Raw genomic sequence first — 22,881 nt, forward strand, 5'->3', positions numbered from 1 at the left:
CATGGCCCCTGTGGGGGCAGGACTGGAAGAAGAGGAGGAGGTAGAGGAGGACATTGGTGCTCAGGAATTATTGAGTGAAATGGGTGGTTTTTCCACTCAGCGGACAGGAGTGGAGGAGCAGGAGCATCTGGTAGAGGAGGAGGAAGAGGAGACAGAGGACCTAGACGCACCGTGGCAGTATGCTGTGGAGATGGAGGCAGGGAGTCCCTCGCATTCCTTGGCACAAATGGCCCATAGCATGCTCGGTTGCTTGCGTAGCGACAGCCGAATAATAACCATCAGACAGAGGGATGACTTTTGGCTGTCCACCTTGTTGGACCCTCGCTACCGTTCAAAAATGGTGGCCTTTTTCACACCTGCTGAGAGGGAGGCCAAAATAACGTACTATAAAAAACACCTATGTAGTCAGCTGGTCTCTGCCTGTCTGCGCCAACGTCCATCCTCAGACACTGTGGGCCCTGTGCGCTCGTGTTCCGCTGCCATGGCAGCAGGGGAGGGGTGGGGTGGTAGGAGCAGTGGCAGCTCCACCAGCAGCGGCTGCCTCAGTCTGCAGTCGATGATGAGTAGCTTTCTTCACCAGCGCAGTGAGGAAACTACTAACCAGCCGCAGCAGCAGCAGCAGCATCAGGTGGACCTGGAGCAGGACCTCAAACAACAGGCTTAGGCCTACTTGGACAGCACCCTGCCAACCGAGGTAGACAATCCCCTTGACTACTGGGCAACGAAACTTGACCTTTGGCCCCAACTAGCTGAATTTGCCCTTGAAAGGCTGTCATGCCCGGCCAGTAGCGTGGCATCGGAGCGCGTGTTTAGTGCGGCAGGAGGTATTGCAACTCCGCGGAGGACACGACTGTCCACCCAAAGTGTGGAGAGACTCACGTTTGTGAAAATGAATCAGGCGTGGATTAGTCTGGATTTCAAACCACCAGTTCCTGACACAACTGACTAAATCCGCCATGAATCATGCCCCAAACATGTGCCACTTTCAGGTCTCCTCACACTGCTGGTGTGTTCCATTTTTTGTCATAGGGTGCTGGCAGATTACGGGCCTCCCATAGCTGCTGCCAGGCCCCTAATCTGCCATGGGCCCCTATACCGCCTCCTCATGCTGCTGCCAAGTCCAGAGTCTCTCATGGGTCCCTGTACGGCCTCCCATTGCTGCTGCCTCCATCGCCACACTCTGCCATGTGCCACTTTCAGGTCTCCTCACACTGCTGGTGTGTTCCATTTTTTGTCATAGGGTGCTGGCAGATTACGGGCCTCCCATAGCTGCTGCCAGGCCCCTAATCTGCCATGGGCCCCTATACCGCCTCCTCATGCTGCTGCCAGGTCCAGAGTCTCTCATGGGTCCCTGTACGGCCTCCCATTGCTGCTGTCTCCATCGCCACACTCTGCCATGTGCCACTTTCAGGTCTCCTCACACTGCTGGTGGGTTCCATTTTTTGTCATAGGGTGCTGGCAGATTACGGGCCTCCCATAGCTGCTGCCAGGCCCGTAATCTGCCATGGGCCCCCGTACCGACTCCTCATGCTGCTGCCAGGCCCGTAATCTGTCATGGGCCACTGTTGTCGCTTGTTGGCATATTCCGCTCGTTCAGATGCTCCTTCTCCTGCTACTCCTCTTCACGGATTCCGTCAGCAGTCTTTCTTGGAATCCGTTTCCAAGAGACAACAGTTTGCGAGCACGCACCCGACGGTGCAGAAGCTGAACGTCCTCCTGTCCAAGTTGCTGCTGCCAGGCTCGTAATCTGTCATGCGCCCCTGTACCGCCTCCTCATGCTGCTGCCAGGTCCAGAGTGTGTCATGGGCCCCCGTACCGACTCCTCATGCTGCTGCCAGGCCCGTAATCTGTCATGGGCCCCTGTACCGCCTCCCCATGCTGCTGCCAGGTCCAGAGTGTGTCATGGGTCCCTGTACGGCCTCCCATTGCTGCTGCCAGGCCCGTAATCTGCCATGGGCCCCTGTACCGACTCCTCATGCTGCTGCCAGGCCCGTAATCTGTCATGGGCCCCTGTACCGCCTCCTCATGCTGCTGCCAGGTCCAGAGTGTGTCATGGGTCCCTGTACGGCCTCCCATTGCTGCTGTCTCTATCGCCACACTCTGCCATGTGCCACTTTCAGGTCTCCTCACACTGCTGGTGGTTTCCATTTTTGTCATAGGGTGCTGTATGGCCTCCCATTGCTGCTGCCTCCACCGCCACACTGTGGCTCCACACTCTGGTTTTGGCCCCGTGACTGCCCAAATGAGTGAAGTGTGCGGTGATTCTAAGATCGACGGCACTCATCTGCATGTCATACTGACTGACAGTATTATTTCTCTTCCCCAGCAGACTCCAAGGGCATTTAAATTAAAGGTACAGTGTTCTGCACTAATATTAAGTCTCTCTGAAGCCTAGAAACACCCTTTTTTAAGTTAAATTCACAGCGAATTTATTCGACTCGAATCGAATATTGTCCACGAATTCGCCGAATCAGTCGAATCGAATTTTTCATTTCTTCGCTCATCTCTAATAATTACACTGTAATATGTATTTCTAGATTTTAAATTTGCTTCTTATTCAATATGGTGTCTGGTCCAAGTGATTAAAAACTGCATACAAAAGCACTACAATGTCTTGGGGGCTTTTTTTCTGAAAAATAAATACACTTTAATGATGATTTTCTGATTTAAAATAGATGCTGGTGTCCTTTTCAAAATAGATCTAGTAAAGGTGATCCAGTACTATATACATACAGTATGCACTGCAATATTTTTAAAGGCTTATTTGCTGCAAAATAATAAAGCGTTCACAATGATTTCTTGATTTTAAAACGTCCTTATCGGACATGCTAGACATGAGGCCCCTAAAAGTCCTACAAGTGATTCAGTACTATACACATAGATACTGGAATATTTTGAAAACTTTTCTTTCCTACAAACAAATGCATTCTAATTATAGTACAAGTGATTAAATACTACACAGGCACTACAACATTTGGGAGCACCTTTTTATTGAATAAATTACACTCTAATGTTTATGTCTTGAAAAATGACTGATGAAGGTCCTGTTCAAAATGGAGCCCAGTAAGGGTCTATGCACACTGTACTTAAAAAAACCTGCCAGTTACCTTGCCAGAATAAGCTGTATTAAAATGCTTATATTTAGAATTTCTGTGCCAGCATTTTGCAGAATTTAGGAGTGTTACAGTTTATAAGCTTTTTACAACACAATGTTAGAAAAAACAAATGCATTTAGGAGTGTTCAGTGTTAGATTACTTTAGCTGCTTTTAGAGGTATTAAAAAAATGCTAAACGCCTCTAAGAGAAGCATTTTTTTAAACCAGCGTGCATGAACCCTAAATGTAATTTAATAATGTGTACATGCTGTACACAAGGCACATGCAGCTAGATGGGGTCCATCATGTTCTGCATCTTCAAAATGAAAAAAATGTCCCTAAATTATGTGACTATGTGATTTACTCTTCAACGTGAGGAGTAGACTCCGTGAACTATTGGGTGTCCTGTGTAGACCGCTGGCAGTAGCTTGCTCATTATGTTCTACAATGCTTCGTGGGATTTTTGTTTCTTCAAATAATGCCACTTTAATATTGATTTCTACATTTTTGATGAGGTGGTGGGTGTCCTGCTTAAAATGGGACATACTACAAGTAATTCAATACTGTACATGTTAGCATTACATCACTTTAGGAGTTTTTTTCTACATAAAAAATTGTACACTTTAATGTTGATTTCTTGATTTTAAATTGGCTGGTGCAGGGCATGTTCAAAATTGTGCCCAGTCCAAGAGAGTTCATACTGTGCCCATACAAAGCTTTTGTTGCTTTTTTTCAATGAATAAATTGCATCTTAATATTTATTCTTTTATTTTAAAATTGCTGGTGGTTGTCCTGTTAGAACAAGTGATGAAATACTTCCCATCCAGGCACAACAATAATTTTGGGGCTTTTTTCATTAAATAAATTACACACTAATGTTGAGATCTATATTTTAAAATGACTATTGGACATCCTGTTCAAAACTGGGCTTACTGCTAGTGATTTAAAGACTATTTAGGGTGTAAGGTATAACATGCTCCAGTTCTTCTCCCCATGCTCCTCCAGATTCCCTTACCCCCATGACAGCGGGCAAGGGATCCTCTTCCTGCATGTGGGTGGGGCTTAGCACCTGAAATGGGGAACCTCGCAAACGTGCTTGCTAAGGCCCTGGGAACACGGGCACAAGGTCACGTTCATGTGGAAAGAAGCATTAAGGAGGCACCCAACTCAGAAGCGAGTTGTTTACCTTTGCACAGCTCCACTAGTTGGACATTTAAGCACAGCTGAACAGTTAAGCACTTTTCCCATGTAACTGTGCACTTCCCCTCACAAACTCAGCAGTTCTGAGAGGACACCAGCACAGTCATAGCTTGTCCCCTCACTCCTAGTCACAATGCAAATTCAGACTCTTAGCACAGAGCTCTGTTACTAAGGAGTTTAAACTTGACTTAGACCACTTTTTTGCTGTCTCTTGCTCTCTGTACCTACAGGCTAGGTCCCTAGGTCTCCCATGCCGACATGTCAGTCCCAGGTATGGGGTACCAATAGCTAGGAAGGAGGTCAAGCTCGCCAACCCTTCACTACCAGGATGATTGTCTCCTATGACATGTACCTACCACGTGCTGGCTGGTTGCTATTACATTCACACCACTGCACTGGTTACCTGTGGCAATGGCAATATAGCTGCATCTCCTCTTCATCACCTTTGTACAAGCCCTCTTTGTATGGAAGAACTCCAGACCAGGCATTTAGTTAACAAACTTTTACTGGAAAACTCTTACAGATAAAGACAATTCAACACAGTCTCTCACAGATATTTTGCAGCGCAAACCTCTCTTTCCTACCCCAGGCTGCCAGTTCATACCTCTACATGTGATAATGTCCATTTGCTCAGACAATCCACTTGATATTCCATGGGACCCCGCTTGGACACCCACAAAAGGTTTGGTCTCCTTAAAGATAACAGCTGCATCAGTCCATAGCCCAGCTTGCTATCCTTCCCATGTGCTCAAGCACACGAGAGCAGATCCCTCTCCCTTTTATAGCACAGCAGGGTAGAGGGCAGAGCCTAGAAAGACCAGAAAAACACAGAGCCTATATTAACCCCTTTCTAACCCCCTGGCAGCCTGCTAGCTAAGCATGGCAAACAACTTTTTAAATAATAAGAGTTAGAATCCAAGCACAGGTTTGGTACAAAGACGGACAAAACTAAAAAACATTTTAATTTTGCCCACATTGTAAGCACCTGCTGTCACTGTGAATGATTGAAGAAGTTCCATCTGCCACGGTTTGTAGTTCTCAAAGAACTGTGAGGGTGCTAGTGAGTGCTCTCATAGTTCATTGTTCTCCAGCTTTATAACTGTCTGCCAATTTGGAGGTACAGGCAGACCGACAAGCTGGAGGCAATGTCTGCAGCAGCCTTACTTTGCACCTGTGATCTACTAATCTTGGGTGCAATGCTTTACAGGCTCATCAGAACAAAATAATATATGTACATTATTTCCTGGAACAATATGTATATTTATTATTTTTTTCTTAAAGGTGAACTTTAATACTGTGTACATAAGCACTACAATATTTTAGAGGCTTTTTCAGTTAATAAATTACATCCTAATGTTGATTTCTTGATTTAAATATGACTAGTTTGTGTCCTGTTACAAATGAGACCTAGTACAAAGCATTGTGAGTTTGGCAATCCTTTTCTGCTTAGGAAGGAGGTCCATGAGAAAACAAATTGCTTCACCAGAAGTAACTGTTGCAAACCAGGCAAGTATTGTGGCTAAGGAGAAGTTTCTTTAGGAAATCATGTGGAAGTTAGGTGTTTACCTGGTGATGTTAGGAGAGATAAAATGTGCATTTTAAAAATTGTCAAAAAAGCTAGTGAAGAGTGCAATGTCAATGTTGTTGTGCACCTTGGCACAAATGATTTGTACCAGAATGATGTGAATTCTGTACAGAAGGAATTTCAGAATTTGGTCCAGTATCTTCAACAATTAGGGTATATTTGAGAGAAGTAATTTGTATGGCTCAATGTTTGATTAAAGGACTGGTGCAAAACTGAAGGCTTTAGTTATTTTAGTCATGATGCTAGCAGGCGGTCTGACACTGAGCTGTACAAAAGAGATGGTCTGCACCCTCACATAAGGGTACTGAGCTTCTTAGTATGGAATTTAGGAGTTTTTTGGACATGCATTTAAACTGAGAAATATGGGCGGAGATGTAATTGATGATGAACATTTCTGTCCCAAGCAGGTTAAAGCAAATGTGAGGGTTTGTGTTAATAAGGACTGGGCTGATGGGGTAGTCACATCCGTGAATGTTTTTGGTGCTAGAAATTAAGCTGTAGATAACAGTGTTTGTCACGTTGTGTGCACTAATGCTCGTAGTTTTGGCAGCAAGATTTCTGAGCTGACAGCTCTTATGTCTAGGGATAACTTGGACCTTGTTGCAATTACAGAGATATGGTTAATTGATTCAGATGAGTGGGAAATAACTATACCAGGGTACACACTGTGCAGGAATGACTGAGTAGGGAAGAGGGGAGGTAGAGTTTCCAAATAGTATATGTCAAAAATAGCATAATGCTAATATTAAATAAAAAAATAAATGAAATACTCAAAGCCCCCTGTGTCTGACTTTCAACCAGAGAGGGATTGTACCTTAGAATTGGTGTAGCATATAGACCCCCAGGACAGACTGAAGACTAAGATAACTTGTTTATTGATGGGATGACTCAAATGAAGGGAGAGGTTTAAATTATGTGTGACTTCAACATGCCTGACATTAACTGGAATTCTCAAGCTGCTATTACAAGCTGGAAGATGGATGTAATTGAAGCACTGAATGGGGTTTCTTTGAAACAGTTGGTAAAACATTCAACCCAAGGTGATCATAATATAGACCTAATACTGAAATGGGGATTGATGGGGTCTGATGTTGAGGTGGGAGAAAATTTGAGTTCTAGTCATCACTGGTGTCCCTGGGTTGATATTAAAACAAGAACAGAAAAATCATATTAAAAAACAAAAGTTTTAGATATCAAAAGAACAAATTTTGCTCAAATGGGGGATTTTCTAAAAAAATTAACTGAAAGGTTGAGATAAAACGACAGAAGTAAGCAGTGGACAATGTTAAAGTCTACCATCCTGGGGAAAACTAGATTATATATCAGGCAAATTAGGAAGAATAAAATAAAGAAAGAAAAACAATATAGTTCAGTAGAGAGGTGAGTAGGATAGTAAAGAAAAAAAAATCAACATACAAAGGATTCAAGGAAACAGGAGGTGTAGCTGATAGAGAAGTGTATAAAAATAAACAAAAGGAGGCCAAACACATGATCAGTGCTGCCAAAGTACAGAAAGAGGAGGAAATTGCTAAATCTATTAAGAAAGGAGACAAAACCTTTTTAAGTACGTCAGCGTTAGAAGGAAAAAATACATCGGGATCACTAAAATGATAACTGGACACAGCACTTATGCTGAGGGGGACATGAATGTAGCAAACCATTTAAACAATTACTTCTGTTCAGCCTTCTCATAAATAAATTGTACAAGCAATAACAAGTTGGAAAAACATATTGGTTCTGGTAATGACGGTTCATATTTAGGATTTCTGGAGACAGAGGGAGGAACTGGCTCGGAAGGCTTAACAAACCAATGGGCCCTGATGGTGTTCATCCCAGAGTTCTAAGAGAACTTCAAGATATAGTTGTTGGACCAATAAGTAAGGGTAAGTGCATGTAAGCCATATAGTGATAAGAGTTTAGCCCATGTGGGCATTGTATGTTTGTTCCATCTCTATAATGAATTCATTTGGTTTTTCATTAGATACTTGTGCAGGTTTTATATGAATAAGACCCACGCCATTCCTGTCTGGGTGAGATAATAATATTGTATTTATTTTAGATGTAATTTGTATTATTCCGTGTAAGGTATATTTCAATGTTTTTGTTTCATACTTTAGTGCAACGCTCACCCAACCAGTCCTAAAGAAGCGATAATCTTTTCAAAATGTATTGACATCTGCAGATCATATTACAATACATGTATACTTGGCTATTCTAATTGGGAAAAGTGACAGCCATGTCCTGAACGTGACATCATACATGTCAGCTTCCGAGTCGCAAAAAGCCGACACCTGCCATGGCGCTCCCTGGACCAGAGACCAGTCACTAGTGGTGGACCACAAGGCTCTGTATTAGGTCCTGTTCTATTTAATATGTAAGTGATATGACTAAAGGGTTGCTAGGTAAGTTATGGTAGAGCACGATAGGGTTGATGTCTTTGGAGGAGTCTCTAACATGGAACATGAATTAGCATTTCTGGAAGATTAGCCAAAGCAGTTCATTGTTTCTAAATGTAGAATAATGCACCCAGGAAAAAAGAATCCCTTGACAGAGTACATTGGGGGTATAGTGCTGGCCAGCACTTCAGATGAAAAAGATTTGGGAGTACTTACTTCAGATAATTACAAAATGAGCAAACAGTGTGGCCAGGCAATGGGAAATGCAAATAGAATGCTAGGATGCATCACTAGAAGGGTCACCAACAAGAGGAAGGAGGTCCTGATTCCCCTATATAGGTCTTTACCAAGACTTCATTTAGAATACTGTGTCCAGTTGTGGAGACCTCACTTACAGAGTTGGCCAGCCACAGAGGAAAAAGATTTTGAAGTACTTATATCAGATAATTACAAAATGAGCAAACAGTGTGGCCAGGCAATGGGAAAAGAGAATAGAATTAATGCTAGAATGCATCACTAGAAGGGTCACCAACAGGAGGAAGGAGGTCCTGATTCCCCTATATAGGTCTTTACTGAGACTTCAATTAGTATACTGTGTCCCATTGTGGAGGCCTCACTTGCAAAAAGATATTGGTAAGACAGAACGAACGAGTCCAGAGACGAGCAATAAAAATGGTGAAAGGTCTGGAGGATAAAACATATCAAGAGAGACTTCAGGAATTTAATATATACAGTCTAGACCGGGTGTCGGCAACCCGCGGCTCTGGAGCCGCATGCGGCTCTTTTTCACCTTTCCTGCGGCTCCGGAGCACACTGCCCACCAGGTGACAGGCAATAGGGTCGGCAAGCTCTTTTAATGCAGCTCTTCTGTGTGCCGGGCGCCCGCTGGCAAACATTGGCTGTCAGGATGTAGGCGGGGCAGCGTGACGAACTCCTCTCCTCTCACAGTCCGCCCTGAAGACCAGAACGGTGCGGGAACACAGCGAGAGGAACGCGCGGAGCAAAGGTAAGTGAATTGACACAATATGGGGAATGAATTACTATAGGGGGGATGAATTACTATAGGGGGGATGAATTACTATATGGGGGATGAATTACTATGGGGGATGAATTACTATATGGGGGATGAATTACTATATGGGGGATGAATTACTATGGGGGATGAATTACTATATGGGGGATGAATTACTATATGGGGGATGCATTACTATATGGGGGATGAATTACTATGGGGGATGAATTACTATGGGGGATGAATTACTATATGGGGGATGAATTACTATGGGGGATGAATTACTATATGGGGGATGAATTACTATGGGGGATGAATTACTATATGAGGGATGAATTACTATGGGGGATGAATTACTATATGGGGGATGAATTACTATGGGGGATGAATTACTATATGGGGGATGAATTACTATATGAGGGATGAATTACTATATGGGGGATGAATTACTATGGGGGATGAATTACTATATGGGGGATTAATTACTATGGGGGATGAATTACTATATGAGGGATGAATTACTATGGGGGATGAATTACTATATGGGGGATGAATTACTATGGGGGATGAATTACTATATGGGGGATGAATTACTATAGGGGGGATGAATTACTATATGGGGGATGAATTACTATGGGGGATGAATTACTATATGGGGGATTAATTACTATGGGGGATGAATTACTATATGGGGGATGAATTACTATGGGGGATGAATTACTATATGGGGGATGAATTACTATATGGGGGATGAATTACTATGGGGGATGAATTACTATATGAGGGATGAATTACTATGGGGGATGAATTACTATATGGGGGATGAATTACTATGGGGGATGAATTACTATATGGGGGATGAATTACTATGGGGGATGAATTACTATATGGGGGATGAATTACTATATGGGGGATGAATTACTATATGGGGGATTAATTACTATGGGGGATGAATTACTATATGGGGGATGAATTACTATATGGGGGATTAATTACTATGGGGGATGAATTACTATATGGGGGATGAATTACTATATGGGGGATGAATTACTATGGGGGATGAATTACTATATGGGGGATGAATTACTATGGGGGATGAATTACTATAGGGGGGATGAATTACTATGGGGGATGAATTACTATGGGGGATGAATTACTATATGGGGGATGAATTACTATGGGGGATGAATTACTATATGGGTGATGAATTACTATATGGGGGATGTATTTTCAGTTTTAAAAATGTTTCTCTCAAAATAAATTTCAATCGTGGTTTTGGCGAGATTTGGCTCAGTTGAAAAAAAAGGTTGCCCACCACTGACCTAAGGCTATGATTGTGATTATGACGATACACTGTGGCCCTGATTAACCCTTTGCTTACTGTGCCCTTAAACCCCCTTCATGACCAGAGCGCTTTTTGCAATATATGCAGTGTCGGATTTGTTTTAAATGTTGCAATGGTTTTGCGGCTCCCAGTCTTTTTTTCCCTCTCGGAAACGGGTCCAAGTGGCTCTTTATGTCTTAAAGGTTGCAGACCCCTGGTCTAGACTCTAGAGGAAAGAAGGGAAAGGGGAGACATGCATCAAAGGGGTATATAAAGCTCAAGAGGGCAGCTTTTAAAACATGTATAAATAAATATTAAAAAAAAAACAGCCAGACTCGATGGACCACTTGGTGTTTTTTTCCTGCCATAACTTTTGTATGTTTCTATGTTAAATAAATATATTTTAATGTTTTTTTTTTTATTATTAAAGCTGTCCTGTTAAAAAAGCAAGTGTGACTGCACTTACGCAGTACAATATTTGGAGGCTTTTTACAGTGAAATAAATACACCATAATACAACCTAATGTAGATTTTTTTTAAATTAAATTCTGGCTGGTCTGGGTCCTATTGACAAAGCCCCCTCGTGAAACTGTGCAGGTGCTTACTGCAATGCTTTGGGAGATCTTTCATCAAGCAAAAGACACTCTAAGGTTATTTTTTAAAGAAAAAAGCTGGCTGGTGGGGGTCCTGTAAAACATGTGACCTAGTATGTGTTTAAATACAGGTGACATACAGTACAATATTTTGCCCGTTTACTGTGAGATTCAATGCTCTCATTTTCCTAATTATAAATCTGCTTGTTTTCTCATTGTAAAACTGTAACCTACTAAAGCACCTCATATGTGGATTTATTTACTAAAACTGGTTCACTCAGAATCTTGTGCACTTGTGCATGATAGCCTATCAGATTCTAACCTTAGCTTGTTCAATTAAGCTTTAGCAATAAAACCTGGAAGCTGATTGGTTTCTCTGCAGAAATGTGTGCACCAGCTTTAGTAAATAAACCCCATAGTGCACATAGACTAAACAACTGTTCTATTTTTTCAGTGAAATTATACACTAAAGCTTTACACATAATATACTTTTAGTCTGTACAATTTCGGGATTTTTCTTGTGAAATAATGCATTTTTTTCGTTTTTAAGTATACAGTAGTTCTAAAGAGAATTGTTAAGTGGTCATCAGCTCCTGTGACTTAGGATCAGACCTGTAATCTGTTTCCTGTGTTTGAATCCATTGCCTTCTAACTCTGTTGTATCCAGATCTCCTGCTGCTGACCTTGGCTTCTGTCCTGACTTTGTCCTCTACCTGCTGTTTTGGTACTTCCGCTGCTCATCTAATATCAACTCTGGCTTCTGACCCCACTTCTGCCATCTGATTTGGTAAGATTGTTGCTTAATCCAGCTTGCCTTGACTGCAGCTTGCTTTCTGAACCTAAAAATTCTTGCTCTCCACCTGTGTGCTAGTATTCAGCACAAGTCCCAATCTAAGCATCACAGCAGTATCCATACTGTCATCTAAACATCCACTGTGTAAGGACCAATCATGGGCACCTGTGTCTTGCTACAACCTATCATCAACTACAGAGGTATTGGACAGGGAGTGTAAGGGAACCCCTTCCATCAGCTTTGCCTCCACTAGGTATCTGACAAGCTGGCATGGGGTCAGCAACCTTTTGGTCTGCCTGACCTTAAAAAGCCTCCAGAATTTGTTTCATTTGGATGACATCTCATGATGCGATAGTAGTTTGGGCCCATGGAAAAATGAATTCAATTTTTTTTTCTTCAATGAATGAATGCATCCAAAATTAAACAAAACAAAAGTTTACAGCGTGCACATGTCTAATACCAGCTGCAAAACAGCACGTCAGCATTTTGCCTGGGCAATTGCATAGGCTGTGGTGATTTTTTTTTTTTGGGGGGGGGGCTGTTGATTCTAAGTAGTCACAACCTAAGACCATTAAGAAGGAGGGAATGGAGTTGACTGCTCTGTCACCAATACCACGGTGCAGGACATGCAGTGATACCACCAGCTCCAGTGTTGTGTCCCATCCTGCATCATTCCCAGCAGCCATCAAATTTTCCCAGTGTACCATGAAGGTTATGGATTCTTTTCCTACCAATGATTACTGGACCACATGCATGTGACCATGTAAACCCTACCACTGACAGCATAGTCTAGAGATTCAGAGACATTATCATTGTACATTCTGGTGGAGGGAAGACATGGATTTCTGGGCAAAAATTGCAGTTGGGTATCTGACACTGTGGTGCAGCACAGGCCATAAACTGATAGAAAGAAACCAATTCCACCAGACGGAATGGAAGCAGATTGTGCTAAGATGACATTGAGATGCTGGGCATGGTTTGATTAGTGGATGTTTTTACTTCCACTCCAGCAGTTACAGAAGAGACACATGTCTGGTTAAGGATGCTGCTGGAGATGGCAGGAAGGGATTAGAAGACTGACCCTCTTCCCTGCTTGATGTGCCATAAAGTAAGCCTCTCAAACATCTAGCCAGATTTTCCTCCCTATTACCTAAAGCCACAGATGGTGAATATTTTGGAGGGGGTGGGTATTAAGTGAGGAATTATTAAACTTTTAAGACAATGGAGTGTGGTGTGAAGAACATGAACTATACTATTGAACTGTTGTGCCAATGGGCATGTTTTATGAAGTTGGGGGCTTAAGCTTTATATTTTTGAAGATTACAGTTTCCTACAGCCTTTACTGTAGATCTGTTGTGGCTGCCACTCCCACTGATCAGTTTATGCCTTTTGCCTCTTGTTAAAAAAAGATGCTGCATCCACAACCACATAAAAAAGCAATATTTTTCTTTATTAGTTATAATAATGAATCAGATTTGGTTGTTGTTGCTTCTACTATGCTCAAGCCAACCAATAATGTGAAAATAAAATATATGTTTTACACATGCAAATTTTTGATGCCAGCATGTGATGTCACGGACAGTGTCAGTGAGAATCATACTGTTCCATAAAACCAAATATAGTTTAAAGGTATATCTCAAGCATGTAATTGAATTTATTGGTGTTTTTACAATGTTACATTTAAAGCCACATAAAAGAGAGGATCCTCTCCCTGCTGAACAGTGCTTTTAAAAAGGTTTATTTGCATTGGTACATGTCCCCCAGGGCAGTGCTTGGCTCTCCATACACTGTTTGACAAACTCTTGCTTATTAGCCTTGAAAAGGTAGAACTGATTTTCCAGATTTGCCCCCTCTTTATTTTATTGGGGCTCAGGAGAAGCATACTAATTTCTAGAATCTATGATGAGTTCTGTGAACGGCCAATGAATTGTACGCAAACTGATTCGCTTTATTAACACACAGTACATTACAAAAGTGGGATATAAACATTTGACACTGGTGATATAGCAAAAATGTTTTTCTACTAAAATATATTTTTGGGAAGAAAATGAAAACATAAAACTCATGCTTGTATTATTGTACATTATTAAATGTAGATGGCTATGCAAACACATGTTTAATAAAGGATTAATTTTCAAAATGTGATAAAATACCAATCTGATTTTTTCCACAATTAGCTTAATGATTTTTCAATGGGTATTAAGGCAACATGAAGTTGTAATATACAGTACGTGATAAAAAATATTCTGTTACCTCTCCAGAATTTCTATTTCCTCTGGCAGAATGTTCACCTTTCAGGGGGAGTTTTAACTTAGCTTAATGAGTTAAAGCTCTGCTGGCTTCAACCATCCAATCATCTACAAGCAAATATGATGTTTTTATTATATTTCCATTGGGTATTGTTTGCAAAGTGAATTTTCACCACATTCTCTGAGTTAAGGGAAAATACCCTTTCAAAGTGAAAAGTCACTATGCTAAGTGAACAGCCTAAAATCCTTAGTAAATCAGCTCCAATATGTTTGTGTAACACCTATAAGTAATCTTTATAGAGTATATGACATTTCCATCATCATGGAGAATGTACTGAAAATGCATTCCAACATCACCTGCTTTGTTTAAATTTAAAATGCTTAAAACATTTTAAACAACAGCAGAAAGTATACAAAAATTGAAGTACGAGGAAACGCAACCAATTATGGACAGGAAATTTCACAGTAATTTGAATTTAGAACTGAGCTGTATCTTAATTTGCCGTCTTACATCAGCTAAAATCTTTCATCCAGAATGCTATTATCACATGCCATCTTACCATACAGAATACTGATGCTTCTCCAATTCATCCAGATAAGAAGTAGCTGTGGAGCATTTCTCTATCTGCTTTTCAGAAACCATTTCAACTTTCTGTGTCCATTGAAAATGCTGTTTTGATGGGTCCTTTTCTCCCTTCTGTATGTAAATATAAGAATTTTAGTATTTAACCACTTGCCCTCCTGAAAATTTACCCCCCTTAATGACCAGGCCTCTTTTTGCTACTCGGCGCTGCACTAATTCAACTTATAATTGCGCGGTCATGCAATGCTGCACCCAAATGAAATTTACGTCCTTTTTTCACACAAATAGAGCTTTCTTTCTGTGGTATTTGATCACCTGTGCGCTTTTTATTTTTCACGCTACAAACAAAAAAAGACCAATAATTTTTGAAGAAAAACAATATTTTTTACTTTCAGCTATACCAAATATATAGTAAACTCAAAGTTAGTTATAAGTTTAGGCCAAAATGTATTCTGCTACATGTTTTTGGTAAAAAAAATCCCAATAAGTGTATATTGATTGCTTTGTGTGAAAGTTATAGCGTCTACAAACTATGGTATAGATACTGCAATTTACGCCATTTTTCTGCTATACAGCGCTGCGCTAGTTTAATGGACAATTGTGCGGTCATGCAATAAGGTACATAAATTAAATTTACATCCTTTTTTTCCCACAAATTGAGCTTTCTTTCCGTGGTATTTGATCGCCTGTGCAGTTTTTATTTTTGCGCTATAAAAAAAAGGCTGACAATTTTGAGGAAAAAAACAATATTTTGGTCTGTTTGCTATAAAACATGTCCAGTAAAAAAAAATTTAAAAATCAAATTTAGTCTTTGCTAAAAAAAAACCAATACGTGTAAATTAATTGGTTTACATGAAAGTTATAGCATTTATAAATGGTGGGAAAGATACTGGGATTTAAAAAATGTTTTTATACTAATAATGGCGGCGATCAGCGACTTATGGCGGCAATCAGTGACTTATGGTAGGACTGCGGGACTGCGGCGGACATTCTGACACTGGGGGGGAACTGACTTGGGGTCACTGACATCCCCAATGGCACCAATTCAGTGATCAGTGCAAAAAAAAAACCACTGACACTGTACTAATGGCACTGGGGAGGAATGGGTTAACTTTTTTATTCACTGAATGGGTTAACTGTGTGAGGGGAGTGTTTTACTAGGGGGCGGAGGTGTGTACTGCAGGGGAACACGCTGATCTGGAGAGATAAACTCTTCTCTCCGGATCAGCATGTCAGGAGCTGACAGGGAACTGACAGAAAGCACAGCTGCAGTGTAAACACTGCAGCTGTCCTCTCTGTCAGTGATTGCCGCTAATCGTCGGGACACGGTAGGTAATGACCGGCCGTGACCCGGCGACTGACACCCGCGGCCCCAATCGGCGGCGCAGGTAGGTCAGTGGCGTGCCTCGCGCACGCCCCCTACCTGTTTTGCAAAAGCACGTTTTAAAACATGGTTTTGCGCAGCCGTGCCGACCTGCCACCATATTTCTACAGTGGCTGGTCGGCAAGTAGTTAAAAATACTTGAGGTTTCCCAGGACAACTGTGTAGCCACCCTGATGGGCAAAAGCGTTTCTCATAATGTGAAAAATGATGTACTAAATGTCCCACAGGCTCAAGCTGGTGATACTTTAAAAGATGCTGTAAAAGTCAGAAATGATAATGCTGATCAGAGCCAGCTCTCTCTGGTCTTATATGGAGGTGCAGCAAAACATGTCAGAGGGGCAGAGGATAGGAGGTTAGCAAGGCAGCGTGCAAACGCAGAAATCAATAGCGGAGTGTACTAGCGGTCAGCAGAGCAGATGGAGACCGCTCCCCTTGTGGGAGATGGAAGGTCTCACTGAAGGGTCAGAGGACCCAGCTGGAAGCCAAGAGACAGAGATCTCAGTTCCAGGATTCAGGTTGGCTCCTATCGGGGTGTAAGGAGAACCCCATCCATAGGTCAGAGGTGTGCCTTACAGCAAGGCGCTGTATCTAAAGGCTAAAGAGTATCCAGGAGAGGTACTTGCAATTGAAGCTGAGTGTGCCTATGAGCAAAGTGGCTTGGCATTTTCCAAAGCATGAATTTCCGTTGAAGTTGGAGAAGATCACCTGTGTGGGAAATCATTTGTTTGCAAAATTTTGCTTTCTTTAAAATAAAAGTGGGCTACCTAGCCCTTAAAAATAGTTCCTGTCTGCTGTGGACTCATCGTCCACGAGAGCTATCTACTCCATGTCACGACCTTAAAAAAATAGTACATGGCACAGAATACCCTTTGGAACCAAACATAGGCAATTTTTCCCAGTTCAGTATCACAAAAAAATTGTACAGTGTGTATAAAAACATATGCTTAGAAATGTGTTGGTGTGCTTTCTTGACATGCATTGCGCTACACTGTATTTAAAATGTTGTACCGCTTTGCATTGCAGTTTTCCACTCAGGAAACATATCACAAACATATCCTTCCTGTGACAATCACAACAATACATAATGAATTAATTGATTTAATTCAGTAAAATAACTTGCTTATAGCAGTGAAAATAAATGTAATAAAAAAAAAATGTATTTATTTTTTCTACTGTCACCAGTCAGTGTCCCTGATCACCGCCACACCAGTTCTATGATGACACTGTACTGCACTGGTGACAGTATGTAAAAAAAATGAAAGGATTGTGAATTTTTCTTTTTTAATTTCTTCCTTTTCCAAACAATTATGACAACAAATTATAACTTCAAATAACTTGCTATGCTTCTTACTAAATACCTTGGACTGTTTACTTTCCAAAAAGGGATCATTTGGGGGATATCTGTACTGCCCTGGCATTTGTGGGACTCAGGAAATGAGATGTCAGTACAACAGGATTGATCGATTTTCAGATATATAACATAGTTTCTGGACTCTTTAACTTTCCTACATACTAAATAATAAACACTGACTTGGGGTTTTTCACCAAAGAAATGTAGCAGAGTACATTTTGGCCTAAATTTATGAAGAACAGTTATTTATTTGCAAAATGTTATAACAGAAATGAAAAACTTTTTTTTTTTGAATTTTCTGTCCTTTTTTCATTTATTTAGAAAAAAATAAAAAAAACTCAGTGGTGATCGTCGTTCAAAGTGTGACAGTGCTGAAAACTGGAAATTGTGCGGGGAAAGAAGGGGGTAAAAGTGTTTGGTATTGAAGTAGTTAAACACACCAAAATGCATGTGAATTAGGAAAATGCCGGTAGCCACTTTTTCCTAATGTAGTTCAGCTTCAAATGTCTATATGACAGCAGCATCTATGGAGAGAAATCCTATGTACAGACATTACATCTTCACGACAACTGTCTGAACTTCATTGACTTTGTTTTGCTGGACTATCCAAGTGCCTGCCGCACACTGAGTGCAATTCCCACCCCTCGTTGTAGCAGGGATACAGGAAAACATCCCCAATGGTATTCTGCGGAAAAATTAAGCTCAGTATAAGTTAAAAGTACTGTAAACAGATCCTTTTTGCCAGCACTTGTTCAGAGCAATGAAGATTCTCCTGTAAAACGTAAATTCTGTTTACTTGTTTAAAAACTCCAGTAATTTACGTCTGGATGAAATATAGAATGTACTGTAATTAAGTAGACATCCAAACTATAACTTTCCGTAAGTTAACTTTCTGTAAGTTAACATTTTTTCTTACATTTTTAATTTTATTGTGTGTTCCTTTAACTTATACAAAAGCTTTGAAAGTAAGCCCCACAATTTTAACTGCAAAGGCAAAACATTTTATTTATTTATTTATACTTTGGGTTTTTTCATCAATTTTTGATATATAAAAAGGAAACACTGATGGCAAGCCAGGTCAATGTCTGTCCACATTCTTACATTTGCTATCAGAGCAGGTTGAGGTTACATGCATTGCCTTTAAACTGTAGCCACAAAGCCAAATCAGCAAAGAAAATAATTATCCAATTACCACTTCAAAGCCTGTCAGAAAGGTATGGACTTTGATTAATTTAGCTGAAGTGTTCAGCAGCTACAAAAAAAGGCGTGTTCGGAGCAATAAAAGGTTTAGTAGTATTGCTGATCTCACAAAATGTCATTGCTTTGACTTGTCAGGCACATCAAAACTACCTTTGAAGCCTAGAATACCAACTGCCAGGAAATGCATCTTAGAAATGTTGTACATATTATGGTGCACATAAAGTGTTATTGTTACCTTTTTATTGAAATCAATGTCTTCTTTCGATGTTACAACATTTGGTTGCTTATCTGCGTATGGAACAATTTTATTACGAGGCATTCCTAGAAGAAAGAAATGAAATAATTGACTAGTAGCTTGCCCACAGAAATATGTTTATTTTTCAGAGTTAAATTACTAAGGTATTTAAACAAAACCACTTAATATAATGCTTCTGTTCTGAATGTCACACCTTAGTTTTAGCAGCAGATTGGGTACTTACTTTATATTTGTTGTGTGTTCTCTTGCACATAGCATAACGTAAAAAAAAGTAATTCCTGACTACTATTTTAAATTTCCTTTTCTGATAACTCCAGCTCTGCCATGTTTAAAAGAGAAGTTCAGAAACAGCAAATAAATAAATAAATAAAAAATCATACTCCCCTAGATGGCTGCAGTACCAATCCCAGCTACAGCTGTTCCCCACTGGCTCTGCTCTGAGAACTAAGTGATCAAACACTACTGATCGCTCAATTCTCCCCCTGCGCTCAGATCAGAAAGTGGTGACTGTCTCTCTGCTCTTCCCTTCCAGTGATCACTGGAACACTGGGCTATCGAAGGGGCAGGAGAGGCTGGCTCAGGCTCTTTGCGGCATGCTGAAAGGTGGGATCTTTGCAGAGCCAGGACCGACTGAGTGATGTCCACCGACAATGGGCTTTAGTCTGCTGTCACCTGAAAATGGATCTCAGGAGTGCAGAACAAACTGCACTTCTGTGATCCATAGGAAAAGTATAGCCAAAATAGCTTTGGATTATACTTCTCCTGTAACCCTTGTCTATACTGTGCTGGCAGATCCCATAATCAGTTGTAAACTATTTTTGAACACTTTCTATCCGAACAAAGGTTTAAAAATTTAGAAGCTGGGCTTTTTGCATTTTATGCTATCACAAAAAGTATATATACAGTCATGGCCGAAATTGTTGGCACCCTTGATATTTTTCCTGAAAATCAAGTATTTCACACAAAAAAGGTATTGCATTAACACATGTTTTGCTATACACATGTTTATTCCCTTTGTATGTATTGGAACAAATATAAAACAGAGGCAGAAAAGCAAATATGACATAATGTCACACAAAACCCCAAAAATGGGCTGGACAAAAGTATTGGCACCCTTAACTTAATATTTGGTTGCACACCCTTTGGAAAACATAACTGAAATCAGTCGCTTCCTATAACCATCAATAAGCTTCTGACACCTCTCACCCGGAATTTTGGACCACTCTTCCTTTGCAAACAGCTCCAGGTCTCTCTTATTGGAAGGACACCTTTTCCCAACAGCAATTTTAAGATCTCTCCACAGGTGTTCAATGGGATTTAGATCTGGGCTCATTGCTGGCCACTTCAGAACTCTCCAGCGCTTCTTTGCCATCCATTTCTGAGTGCTTTTTGACGTATGTTTGGGGTCATTGTCCTGCTGGAAGACCCAGGATCTTGGACGCAAACCCAGCTTTCTGACACTGGGCCCTACAGTGCGACCCAAAATCCTTTGGTAATCCTCAGATTTCATGATGCCTTGCACACAGTCAAGGCACCCAGTGCCAGAGGCAGCAAAACAACCCCAAAACATCATTGAACCTCCACCATATTTTACCGTAGGTACTGTGTTTTGTTCTTTGTAGGCCTCATTCCGTTTTCGGTAAACAGTAGAATGATGTGCTTTACCGAAAAGCTCTATCTTGGTCTCATCTGTCCACAAGACGTTTTCCCAGAAGGCTTTTGGCTTACTCAAGTACATTTTGGCAAACTGTAGTCTTGCTTTTTTATGTCTCTGTGTCAGCAGTGGGGTCCTCCTGGGTCTCCTGCCATAGCGTTTCATTTCATTTAAATGTCGACGGATAGTTCGCGCTGACACTGATGCTCCCTGAGCCTGCAGGACAGCTTGAATGTCTTTGGAACATGTTTGGGGCTGCTTATCCACCATCCGGACTATTCTGCGTTGCAATCTTTCATCAATTTTCCTCATCCGTCCACGACCAGGGAGATTAGCTACAGTGCCATGGGTTGCAAACTTCTTGATAATGTTGCGCACTGTGGACAAAGGCAAATCTAGTTCTCTGGAGATGGACTTGTAACCTTGAGATTGTTGATATTTTGCCACAATTTTGGTTCTCAGGTCCTCAGACAGTTCTCGTCTCCTCTTTCTGTTGTCCATGCTTAGTGTGGCACAGACAGACACACAATGCAAAGGTTAAGTGAACGTCTCTCCTTTTTATCTGCTTTCAGGTGTGATTTCTATATTGCCCACACCTGTTACTTGCCCCAGGTGAGTTTACAGGAGCATCACATGCTTGTAACATTCTTATTTATCCGCAGTTGTGAAAGGGTGCCAATACTTTTGTCCAGCCCATTTTTGGAGGTTTGTGTGACATTATGTCGAATTTGCTTTCTTTCCTCCCTTTTTTTGTTTTGTCCCAATACACACAAAGGGAATAAACATGTGTATAGCAAAACATGTGTTAATGCAATACGTTTCGTGAGAAATACATGATTTCCTGGAGAAATATCAAGGGTGCCAACAATTTCGGCCATGACTGTATATATATATATATACATATATATGGATAGCACTTCTGCCTGGCAGCACTAGGGTCACCAGTTCAAATCTCAATGCAAATATACAGTATATATGTATATACAGTATATATAAATTGATGGTGCTATTTAAGTACCTGTAATAAATATATATACTGTGTGAATGGGAACACATAATGGGATTTTCTAAAATTTTATTGCAGAAAAGAAAATACACTTTTAGGTGTACACTGGCATGTATCAAATGCTTTGCTTTGCAACATACTCTACTTTGAGTACATTACATTATAAAGCAGTTTTACTGCTTTTTACCTGTTCAACTGCTTTAGGTATTCTTGCTGATCATGTTTATACTTTTAGAAAAGACTTGTACTCATAAAAACAATCCTGAAGCAACAGTAAAGTCAACATTTGAAAGCATCTCATTTAGTAAAGGTTTGTGCCATACTTAAATAGGCCTCATTCATGACTCACTCATGAGTTTTCATGCATGACATCAGTTTTTTTTTTCATTTGCATTTTTTTATAAAGATTATTTTTATAAAGAAATCCTGTATCATGACCTCTTCCTATTTGTAGAGAGTACATTTTGGACAGTTTATTGCTAGTGTTATTTCAGAGTCAGTTACATCATAATCCCCATTGGAGCCACCATTTATTTTAGAGTTCCCATCAGAGCATCCCTTAATGTCATAGTACACACCATAGTCCCCTGTGCATTATTGCCCCCATCAGACCCCCCCTTTACATCATAATTCCCCTCAGAGTCCCCTCTTCATTATAGTCTCCATTAGAGCCTCCCTTTACATCACATTCTCCATCAGAGTCCCCTGTGCATTATAGTCCCTGTCAGATTCCCCCTTTACATCATAGTCCCAATTAGATTCTCCTGTACATTATATTCCCCATCACAGTCTCTCTTTACATCATAGTCCCCATCAAACCCCTCTTTACATCAGAGTCCCTCATCACTGTATCCTTCATCAGAGCTGGCCCCTCATAGCCTCTCTAACAGAAACCTTCTGTCAGGACCCCCTCATCAGAGCCCTTTCATCAGAGCCCCCCATCAGAGCCCCTCCTCAGTGTTCTCCCATTAGCTCCCCTCTCATCAGAGTCCCCTGAGTAGTGCCTCTCTCACCAGAGCCCACTCATCAGTGGTGGCTCTCAGTGTCCCTTAATCAGTGCCCCCCATCAGTGTCTCCCTCATATGAGCCCACTTATCAGTGCCCTGGCATGAGTTTCTTCCTCATCCTTGTCCACCTAATCAGTGTTCCCCTCATCAGAGTCCTCTCATCAGTTGCCCCTCATCAGTGTCCCCCTTATTA

At 41.0% G+C, this 22,881-nt stretch overlaps 1 protein-coding gene across 1 annotated transcript in view; it reads right to left on the minus strand.

The window, feature by feature from the left end:
- LOC149458319 (uncharacterized) overlaps window positions 1-19,084 on the minus strand; it is a 171,360-nt gene extending 152,276 nt beyond the window's left edge. Inside the window, exons 1-2 of the mRNA XM_089682144.1 lie at window positions 19,001-19,084; window positions 14,808-14,944 (exon numbers count right to left, since the gene is read on the minus strand). Of these exons, the coding sequence (XP_089538270.1) occupies window positions 14,808-14,944; window positions 19,001-19,084 (221 nt within the window). The remainder of the gene's footprint in view (window positions 1-14,807; window positions 14,945-19,000) is intronic.
- Window positions 19,085-22,881: the final 3,797 nt, after the last annotated feature.

This window comes from Staurois parvus, unplaced genomic scaffold, assembly GCF_062004578.1.
Source record: "Staurois parvus isolate SC_StPar_1 unplaced genomic scaffold, SC_StPar_1.0 ptg000287l, whole genome shotgun sequence".
NCBI lineage: Eukaryota > Metazoa > Chordata > Amphibia > Anura > Ranidae > Staurois > Staurois parvus.